At 44.9% G+C, this 10,631-nt stretch overlaps 1 protein-coding gene across 1 annotated transcript in view; it reads left to right on the top strand.

The window, feature by feature from the left end:
* The window catches only part of STPG2 (sperm tail PG-rich repeat containing 2), a 1,004,689-nt gene that overhangs the window by 2,398 nt on the left and 991,660 nt on the right, over positions 1-10,631 (top strand). Inside the window, exon 2 of the mRNA XM_082259340.1 lies at positions 8,817-8,950. Within this exon, the coding sequence (XP_082115466.1) occupies positions 8,845-8,950 (106 nt within the window). The 5' untranslated portion in view covers positions 8,817-8,844. The remainder of the gene's footprint in view (positions 1-8,816; positions 8,951-10,631) is intronic.

Raw genomic sequence — 10,631 nt, 5'->3', positions numbered from 1 at the left:
CCGGTTATATGCAGAAACCCAGGACTCCTTGGTTGTGCAGTAAAAAAAAGGGTCAGTGTCCATCATACATCTGGGGTTACTGATCCCAGCACCACCTCTTCAGGCACTGCCAGCCTGCCTGGCTGCAGCTGCCCCTTTCACTAGCCCTCCTGGATAACTTCTCCACAGTCCTCCAGACTGAACACTCAGCAGCCCACCCGATTGATGCTCCCGCTGTCATCTTCTTGCTCCTGTGCCTCTATGTGTTGTGGGGGATCCTTCCAGCAACTAGGCCCCAGGCCTGAGGTCACCCCCCCCAATCCTAGACTAGGGGGCACCCTACGAGGGTCTCCAACAGCCTCTTCAACACTCCATCTCCCTCTTCCACCCAACTGCCCCTGCTGGAATGACTCGTGCCTATTTATGAGATGCCTACCCCCTTACAGCTCCTGCTGGGGATTGGCTAGGGTCCTCAAAATTTTGCCAAACAGCTCCTCCTAGCCTCCTCCCACTATATCTGGAAGCTTCTTCAAGGTTCCAGAAAATGGGGAGGCACCAGAAATGCTGCTTGCTGAGTCATCCAGCCTCCCTGAGTCACTTAACCCTGACCCACATTCAACCAAGGTGGCTCTCAGCCAAACCAATTTGCCTACACTCACAACTAAACTATGTACACTAGCACACTAGCTTGAGGGTGCTACACGTGCAACAGCGACAAACGATGTAAATTTTACTATCCATAGGTGACACATTAAAAGCCTTTACAGGTTATCACTTTACATTTATGTAGCACTGCCCCCTAGAGGGCTGCTGAAGATTACACTTTCAGGATTCCCCTGGGTTACCGGTAGCAACTGCAAGCAGAAATCTTAGTACTTTAAGTTCTTGTTGTTTTTGTGGTTTTATTGTTATTGGGATGGGAGAAGGGATAAGTGGGATACTCCAACTGTTAACTATTCACAATGCTGAGGACTCTAAACTTGAGAATGCGGAAGGCATCCTGCCACTTGAATGAAGGTAAGGTAAGTGTTTACATTACATTTCTCTTCAGGGCACTCCCCTAGTACCCCCTTTCTCTCTAGGCTAGCTGACACCCGTCCACTGACTCTACACTCCGGAGTGGTCCCCTTCCTGGTCAGACCCCTGGACAAGTTCCTCTTTACTCACGGACACTGTTTTTCCAAATTCTGTTGTGCCCCAACTCCTGTAGTCAGCTTCTCCTGAAACTCTGGGTTCAGTCTCATGCCCCTGGTACACCAGGCCGACTGCCTTTGACCACCAATGACTGTTGCAGAAGAGGAGGCAGCAACCACCCTCCTTCTGGGACCTGGCTTCCCTCCCAAAGACCTCTACCTCATGTGCCCATTGCTTTTTTATACCCTGTCCCATAATGAACCACTGTCTGTGCCAACCCACTGGGACAGTGCCAAAAGCCTGTGTACTGTTGGTCAGGTTTCCTCCAGCCTCCAACGTGCCTCCCCATTGGACCTGCTGGGGACACTCCCTGAGACCAGATGAATACACACTGGGCACACTGAGCAGACCTAACTACCAATCCTGCTCCCTGATAAGCAGAGTGCACATAGGTTTTGCCTGTTGCTCTTCTGCTAAGCAGACAGAGCCAAAACAACTCTTTCTACCTAGCACCTGACTAGGAGGGTGCTACATCTACACAGGAGGTCTGGTCCTAGTATTACTGCCCATGATCTGATGTTTTCAGTGGTACCTCATATGTGTGGGACAATTGCTGTTTGCGTGCGTGCAGGACCAACGTGTATGTTCGTCTTTACGCATTAGCAGGAGGGGACGTGGGCACTTTAACATTTTTTTTTTTTAAATTATTTTTTTATTTATATTATTTTTCCACTGTTGCTTTCATTTTTTATCACTTATTTTGCTGTCACAAGGAATGTAAACATCCTTTGTGACAGCAATAGCCATGTGACAGGCAGTGGTGAATTTAGGTTTTGTGCTGCTCTAGGCCTGACTAAGTTTGTGCCCCCCTAATTTAAATATGACCCACCCCTCATCTGTACCACAACCCACCCACGACAGACAACAACCAGAGTCTATCTGTGCCCATCAGCATAGCCTTATCAGTTCCCATAAGTTCAGCCTCATCAGTGCCCATCAGTGCCGCCTCATTGCTGCCCATCAGTGCAGCCTCATAAGGGCAGCATATCAGTGTGGCTTCATCAGTGTCTACCAGTGTAGCCTATCAGTGCCCATTAGTGCAGCCTATCATACCGGCAGGTACCAGTGTGACTGCTTTATGGGGGGTGCCAGACTAATTTGCCTCCTGGACTCTGCCCTCTGGCTCAATTCGCCCCATAATACTGGCACTAAACGAAAAGTGTAGTGCAAGCCGGCAGGGACCCTTTTCATGTGGGAGCCAGGAGGTGGCTGTTTTTTATTGCGGTGTGCAGCTTTTTTGCTGCCCCCCTGCAAAGTTCCGCCCTAGGCCTGGGCCTTGTTGGCCTAGACCAAGATACAGCACTGGTGACAGGTACTTTTCATGGAGAGATTTAGGGTCGGTCGGTTTTAAAAAACGGTACCGAGATGATGCAGGCATCATTCTGGTATAACCATTTGAAGTCCAGCAACGTATGGGTACTTCGCTTGGCGGCAAGTGGTTTAAAAATAGGGTGTGTGCGCAGATGTGGCGAAGGGCTCTGCCTCTACCTAGCCTTCAACACCTGGTAGAGATGCCAAGATCCAGGTTTCACATCTCACTTCAGCGTCTCTGTGTATGTGCAGGAAAGTCTATGTGTGTGGATCTCTGCTGTGATCCTAAGCCCTGTGACAAATCTGTGCAAGCGTGAAATCTGGTGCCATAATAGGCTACATGGAGCACAATGTCATTCTTGTCTAGGTGTGAAGAAAGTTAAAAACACCTCATTTTTTTCTAATCTAATTGTGGGGAGGGAAGGGAATGGAGCCAGGTGCAAAAATGTTCTCTTACTGGTTGATGGTTCTCTTTAATTATATCGCAGCGTAAACCCTAAATGTGGGTGGCTGCGTTAGCTTTCTTTTTTTTCTTTTTTCACCTGGCGATCAGGCCAATAACACACTTCCTGCTTTAGATTGTCTCCACTCTATGGAGGGGCAATGAAGACACCCTTTGACAGCAGCATTGTCAATCTGGGGGAAGGGGAGTGTTATGTGTAGCACCTATATGCTCCTTCTGCTTATCAGGGGAGCCTGATCTTTAGTTAGGCCTGTGCTCAGTGTGTATTCATCTGGTCTGAGGGAGTGTCCCTACTGTGTCCAATGGGGAGGCCTGTTGGACAGCGGAGGAAACCTGGCCAATGATACACAAGCTCTTGTAACTGTCCCAGTGGGTTGGCACCTGGAGAGGTGCATCATAGGATTGGTGATAAATGCGGGGAGTGCCTGAGGAAGGGTGTCTTTGGCGGGAAGCAGAGTCCCAGGAGGAGGCAGACAGCTGGTCTCTCCTCCTGCAGATGTGAGGAAAGTTGTTCAGGCAGTCGGCCTAGTGAACCAGGTGAGTGGAGCTGAGCTGCAGAGGATCCAGCGTGCTGACAGTGAAGCTGGTGGCAGAGTATCTCAGGAAAAACAGTATCGTGAAAAACAGTGTCGTGAGTACTCGGGGATTTGCCACAGGGTCTGCCTAGGAGAGGGGCCCACTCCAGAGAAGTCAGGGGATCAAAGAGCCAGCTCACACAGGAAGTTTGACAGTAAAGGGGGTGCCGTGTAGTTGACCCTGAAGAATAGGAACAAAGGGGGTGCCAGGAAGAGCCCTGAAGTTGTTCAGCAGTACAGTACAGATTACCTCAGAAAGCTCATTCATTTATACTTCACAGCTAAGGGCAAAGTGAAGCAGCGGCCTAGCCATGACTAGCGTTACTCAGCATCTCAAGTCGTCCCAGCCAATTGTGCATAGTTGTATAAAGTTTGAGTATCCCACTCATTCCCTTCTCCTATCCAAGTTCCAAATAAAAACACAAAACCCAAAGCTACTGGACTGTTTCCTGACTGAACTAGAACACTTGGGAAAATGCCAAACTGTCATGTTGTTGCTAATGGTAACCCAGGGGAACCCGTAATCAGCAGCTCCCAAGGGAGTAGTGCTACATATGTATTAGCAGATTTTCGTAGATGAACCTAACAAATTAAAGTGGAAATAAACCTTACTATCATTTTAAGCCAAGGAAGCTGCCATCTTGACCTCTGTTTGACCTTCAACTGCCATTATGCTGCACCTGCGATCAGTTATGATTTGATGGTTTGACAGTTAAGTTGAGAGCACAACCAATGGGACAGTTACATTTCTGGCATGCGCTGGGAATGTTTTTTTAACCTGTTAACCACTTGCCGACTGCCGCCCGACTATATACGGCGGCAGTCAGCCCCTCACAGGCAAAGTGACGTAGGGGTACGTCACTAGCCTGTGAGGCTCTGGGGTGCGAGTGCGCACCGCTGGATGTGCGCTCCCGCTCGGTCACGGACCCCCCCCGCGCGTGTGCCCGGTGGACCCGATGTCCGCCGGGCACTCGCGATCGTCCGTTACACCGGAAGAAAGGCAGGCGGCTAATGTAAACAAGCCGTCTGTCATTCTCCCCTGTGTAAGAATAGTGATCATACGGTTCTGCTATGTAGGACCGTTGATCACTGTTCTTACACCTCAAGCCACAGCCAATCACAGTTAGAAGCACGCCCCTAGGGACACACTTAACCCCTCCCTCTCAAAAAAAGTTAACCCCTTCACTGCCAGTGTCATTTTACAGTAACAGTGCATATGTATAGCACTGATTACTGTGGTGATGTCACTGGTAACCCCAAAAGTGTCAAAAATGTTAGTCAAGGGTCAGATCTGTCCGCCACAATGTCGCAGTCCCGCAAAGAAAATCGCAGATCGCCGCCATTACGCGTTAAAAAAAAAACAACAAAAATCTTTCCCTTAGTTAGTAAACTCAATAACTTTTGCGCAAACCAATCAAAATACGCTTTTTGCGATTTTTTTTTTTTACCAAAAATATGTAGCATAAAACAAATTGGCCTAAAATGTTAAAAAAATTAGATTTTTACATTTTTTTTTTGAATTTCATATATAAAAATGTGAAAAATATTGTTATTTTTACAAAATTTACGCTATTTTTTTTGTTTATAGCGCATGATCAAAAAATCGCACAGGTGATCAAATACCACCAAAAGAAAGCTCTGTTTGTAGGAAAAAAAGGACGTCAAATTTGTTTAGGTACACCGTCGCACGACCGCGCAATTGTCCGTTAAAGTCACGCAGTGCCGAATCGCAAAATAGGCCCTGGTCAGGAAGGGGGTAAAATCTTCCGGGGCTTAAGTGGTTAAATCGATGGGTTTAGGCTCACTTTAAAGCCAAACTCCACGTTATAAGCAGTTGCATAATTACATAGTTAATCAGGCTAAGAAAAGACACATGTCCGCCTAATTCAATCAATAGAAAAGAACAAACAAATTTAGGAAGTTACAGCAACAAGTTGTTTTTTTCTTTTTGGAATAAAGGTTTTTTTTTTTTATAAATGAATAAAATATCATCACTGTAAGCAAAGTAACTGCCACTTTTGCTGGATAGCTGGTCTGTTAAAGGATGATGAAAAAAATCACAGACTTTCCTGGCTGGATCACCAGGTAGAAATAAAGAGAAAAAGTTGGATCCACTGCCAATTTTTTTCTGCTATTTGTGTTCCTGTTATGCTAGGAATGCACTATACCAGTGGCCCATGGGCCAGATACAGCACTTTGGTTGCCTTTACATGGCCCACGGGGCACTATTCTTCCCACTGATACAATGCCTGATTGTTCCCACTGATAGCAACTATGGTACACTATTCCTTCTAATGACAACCACAATTCCACAGATGAGGCATTATTTCCCCCATTGATACCAACAATTAGCAATATCCCTTCCACCAATACCAATGATGAGGTACTCAACCAAGCCTAAGGCATTGTTAACTCCCACAGACGCCGCAGCATTTTCTTCTCCCACTGGCCCCCCTAAAACTTGAAGGACCATAATCTGTCCCTTTGTTTTGAAAGTTTGGAGACCCCTCCAATATACAATACACGGACATATGCACAGCCCTGGACATAATGTCACTGGAAATGAAAGGGAGGGTAAATGCCAAATTTTGAGTTGCCACGAAACCTGAACAGCAGGGAAATCCTCCAATAGTAACGCTTGTTCCCATGACAGCTGTCTAAGACCCCATGCACACTGGCCATTTAGCCCCTGTGCATAAGACTTCAGTGGTTAGGTGTGGGCGCCAGGCACAGGGACATCATCATGCTCCACTGCTGGCAGCCTATTAAACAGTCTGTATTCTGGGCATTTGTCTGTTGAAGCATTCTGCCCAAAATATTAGTACTGCTTGGTGCACTGTCATAGAGTTTTACAGGCTGCAGGCAGTGGGGCTGGATGGTGAGCCTAGGTTTTCCATTCACACATAAATACTGGGGTCTCATGCTTCGGGGCTAAGAGCTCAATGTGAAGCCTAAGAGGGGATTTCCTTCACATTGGAAAAGGAGCCTCTCGCTTCCTGTTGAGACTAAAGGAAGTAAAGAGAAATCTCCATATTGAAGAATATATGGAGAAAAAAAGTCTGACAGCAGTTTTAACTCTTCCCTACTCCATCCAAAATGGGAAAAAAGGCTGTGGCTTTAGGTACAGTCTAAAGCAGGTCTTGCACCAAATCTCAAGGTAGGCTTCAATTGAGCCTTCACTCACATTTAATATATTAAATAGTCTTAATCCTCCCTATGTGGCACTATAACAGTAATAATAACACTTACTAACATTTACATTCCTAAAATAAAACCACCAAAAATAGAAATTTCAAATTTCAACATGCTGTCTCCTTCCACAGCTGTCCAACATAAAATTAAACAGTTGAACAAGGATGCAGTGTTTACCGTCGAGGTCATTTTTTACAATGCTTAGGGGAACCCAAACACATAAAAAAGTAACAAAAAAACAAAACAAAGGGAAAATAAAAATAAAAGAGAGGAAATCCTGGGAACACATAGTTGCCCTGTGCGGGGTGTCTTCTTTCAAAGTATGCCTCCCGTGCCCTGGGTCTCACTGGAAGGACTGTGACGTCCTCCTCTCCGTGGGGAAGCTGGGTGTAAGGTAAGTATTTTTTAATATTTAGTGTCGGTTCACACTACCACGACCAGAAAGTCGCCCCGTGACTTGAAGAGACTTGTTTAGAGACTTGTTTAGAGACTTGGAAGAGAATTGGAAGAGACTTGTGCACTACTTTGAAGAGACAGGCGACTTTGTCTGTGGGGAATGCCTGGCTAATCTCTTTCTTCTTCCTGGAAAGTCTGATAACAAGTCGCTTCAATTAAGATAAGGAGGCGACTCCCTTTGAAGTATATGGGACAATCGGATCACAGGTCGCCTCAAAGTAGTACAGGACCCTTTTCTGAAGTCGGTGCGACTTCAGTAGTGCCAATTAAGAAGGCACTGATTGATTAACATTGCTTTTGTTATGTCAAGCGACCTGGGGCTACACAAGTCGCCTCACAAGTCGTGCTAGTGTGAATGGGCTCTTATGCATATGTTTTGTTTTTTTTTTGGTGAAAAGCAACAATTTTAACCTCTTGCTACCCCCAAATAACACATATGTGGCAGCAAGTGGGTTGGGCTTTACACCCAAATGTATTCAAGGATGGCCCAGGCATGTGTGCTGTTCTGTGCTCTCAGCACAGTGACCAACCTGTCATTGACAGCTATCTGTCTCCAATTCCTATCTCGAGCACATCAGGATGGGCTCCTGATCATGTGACCGACAACCAGTTAGCATGATTATATGATCGGGAAGTCCTTCTTGCCCCCAGGGTGTTGAAGATCCATAAAGGGACGCCAGGGCAGAGCGAAAGGGGTTAAACTGGATACACACTATCCAACTTTTGTGGTTAGATTTCCTTTAGATTTACTTGTTTTATGTAGTATAAGGGCCTGCCAGATTGCATACGAATTGAAAGTGTTTAGGTTTGACCTCATATTATATGGTTTTGGTAAGTCTAAAGAAAAATGTCTTCAGAAAATCTTATAGTGTGTATGGCCCTTAAATGAGGGAGTGGGACACTATTTATTAAGCAGACCTCACTTTTTGGTGCAAAGTCCTCTTTAATAAAAGCTGACCATGCTATTAGAATTGAATTAGAATTGTTTGTGGGGCCCAGAAGCACAGGACCCAGTGATGTTCAGCTATATAATGACTTGTATAGGTAGAAATAGCATATGTTTTATATAATCTGGATATAATTATTGTTTATATGCAGTATATAGTTTGGGGACAGCTCTATGCTGTTATAAAAACAATTAGATTCTGGCCTTGAGGAACTTAGAAATGAAAATTAGAGACAGAGGAGGACCCATTAGTGGTTTCACTATGGGGCTATGGAGACCCATCAAACATAATATCAAGATCATTATTTACATGTTCAGAAATACTGCATAGCTGTTTTGAGACATTTTTGGGAGAAATAGGTGGGTGGCCATTATGAGTGCCCTCTTTGAAAATACTAGTTGGCTGGCTTTCCTGCTATGCCATTGGCTTCACTGTTTCCTAATTTAGTGACTGGGGACATGTGGGCCACCCAGAAATTCAGACTACGCCAGCTGAATGCTGGTTTTAGTTCAGTGGCTTAGAAAGTGTTGGAATGAGAGGATCAGTATGAGAGCCTTGCCACCAGCATTTAAAGTTGAGGATCAATCCCTGTTTTTCTCCCAGTAGAAGTTATAGGTAATCACAACAGCAGCATAATGCTTAATAAGGAAGATAGTATGGTACAGCATGAGATCATCAATATTGGTTTTCTTTCCTCAGGAATATTGTCTTCTACATTCAGACTACCATGTATGACCGCGCACCACGAACGCTTGCTGTTACATTGGGCAGCACTCAGGAAAATGTGGGCCCAGGAACATATGACTTGTTTGCAAACAACACCAACAAGCCAGGTTAGTTGGGGGCTATAGCTACTGCATACTGAGACTTTACGGAAAATATGAGGGGTATCTTTGCTAATCTTCTAAAAAGATTCCTTCCAGGACTGTGTCTGGGTTTGATATCTCTCAGTTGTACACTTGGAATAAGCATGCAGCAATCTAAGAGAAAAGTCACACCATACACTTGTTCTGTGTCAGTGATTCAAGGTATTTGAAGCCTGGCAACTAGGATTTTCAGAAAGAAAGTTCCGCAATGGCAGCCTCCATTTGTTTATTGATCCATTAAAGCAGAAGTCTCTAATATTTCCAGTACAAGGGCCACGGCATATATATTTGAAATATTCACAGGCCAAAAAAAGAAAAACTGTTTTATTAATGAATATCAATAAGGGATGTTTTACAGTAAGCAATCTTGATTTAATTAGTCTAAAAATGTGTTTCACAAACACATTAAGGGCTCGTATACACATACAGTAGCCCTCTGAAGAGCAATTCGCTGTTGATAGGCAGTGAGAAGGTCTTATATCACCACCATCTCTACCTGTTTTAACCCCTAAAAACCCCCGCGTCATCAAGCTAAAGTGTTTTGGGTTTGGCTTAAAAAAAGGTGGCAACCCTAGTGGTATTGTCCGCTGAACGTGACACGGGAGGATAGTTCTTTTTTTAGTTTGCCTAATTTGCCATCGAATATGGTGACAATGTGTAAAAAAAAATGTAAATTAGCTGACCGTATTTCTGTTGATGATGGGGAAAAAATGTGTGGTTAATGGCTATACAGAGATAATTTTTGTCTCTGCATCCTAAAGGCATAGTTGTATTGTGGCTAAGGCATCATTCACACAGGTGACAATGTGGGCTATGTGGGACTTTAAGTGAGTCACCAGCAGGTATGCCCAGCGTCTCCATCCCTGTATCGGAAAAAAAACAAATTGAAAAGGATTAAGAGAGGTGCATGGAAGCCAGCCAGCCCCCAGTCTGATGTACTCACCCTCCAGTCTGCCACCAACCAAGAAGACCTGTCTCATGATATAAATAAAGAACAGGGGTTTAGTTGACACGCATTTGCAAACGCATGTGTAAGCTGCAGAGCCACGGCACAGCACCCTGTTTTATCTGCAGTCCTAACACTTTTAAATACGAGTGTCTCCACTCTGGGAGCACATGGCTGCTAATGGATGGATAGGAGGCAGATGAGAGGGAGCAGCCCAAACTCCCCCCAACCCACCTCCATCCATGACTGGTCTAGTATCTCAAAACTCTAATAGCAATGTTCTTAAGATGGTACAAACTGAAAACGACCAGCTGAAAAGCATACACCTCCAACCCCCTTGGTGGGTGCAGTGTAAAACACAGATTGGGACTTCTTAATTGAAGTCCCAATAATAAAAGTAAAATAATAAAAAAAAAGTAATAGAGGGGAAAATTTCCAATGTGGGCACTAGTTCTAGTGACCAGGAGGGCCCCAAGGAATCCCCTTTAATTTGTGTGGATTTCCTCTCACTTCCTGTTTGGCTTTGGCACAGGAAGTGATGGGAAATCTCCACAATGGGACACAGATGGCCAAAAAATCTGACAGGGATTACAACCCTTCCTTGCTCTATTCAAAATGAAAAAAAATATAAAGAAAGTTTTTCCCATAGTTCTACTTTAACCACTTAAGCCCCGGAAGATTTTACCCCCATTCCGACCAGGG

The sequence above is a fragment of the Pelophylax lessonae genome (assembly GCF_965119305.1).
Source record: "Pelophylax lessonae genome assembly, chromosome: 1".
In the NCBI taxonomy this organism is placed as follows: Eukaryota; Metazoa; Chordata; class Amphibia; order Anura; family Ranidae; genus Pelophylax; species Pelophylax lessonae.
This window is presented reverse-complemented; position numbering and strand designations above follow the sequence as displayed.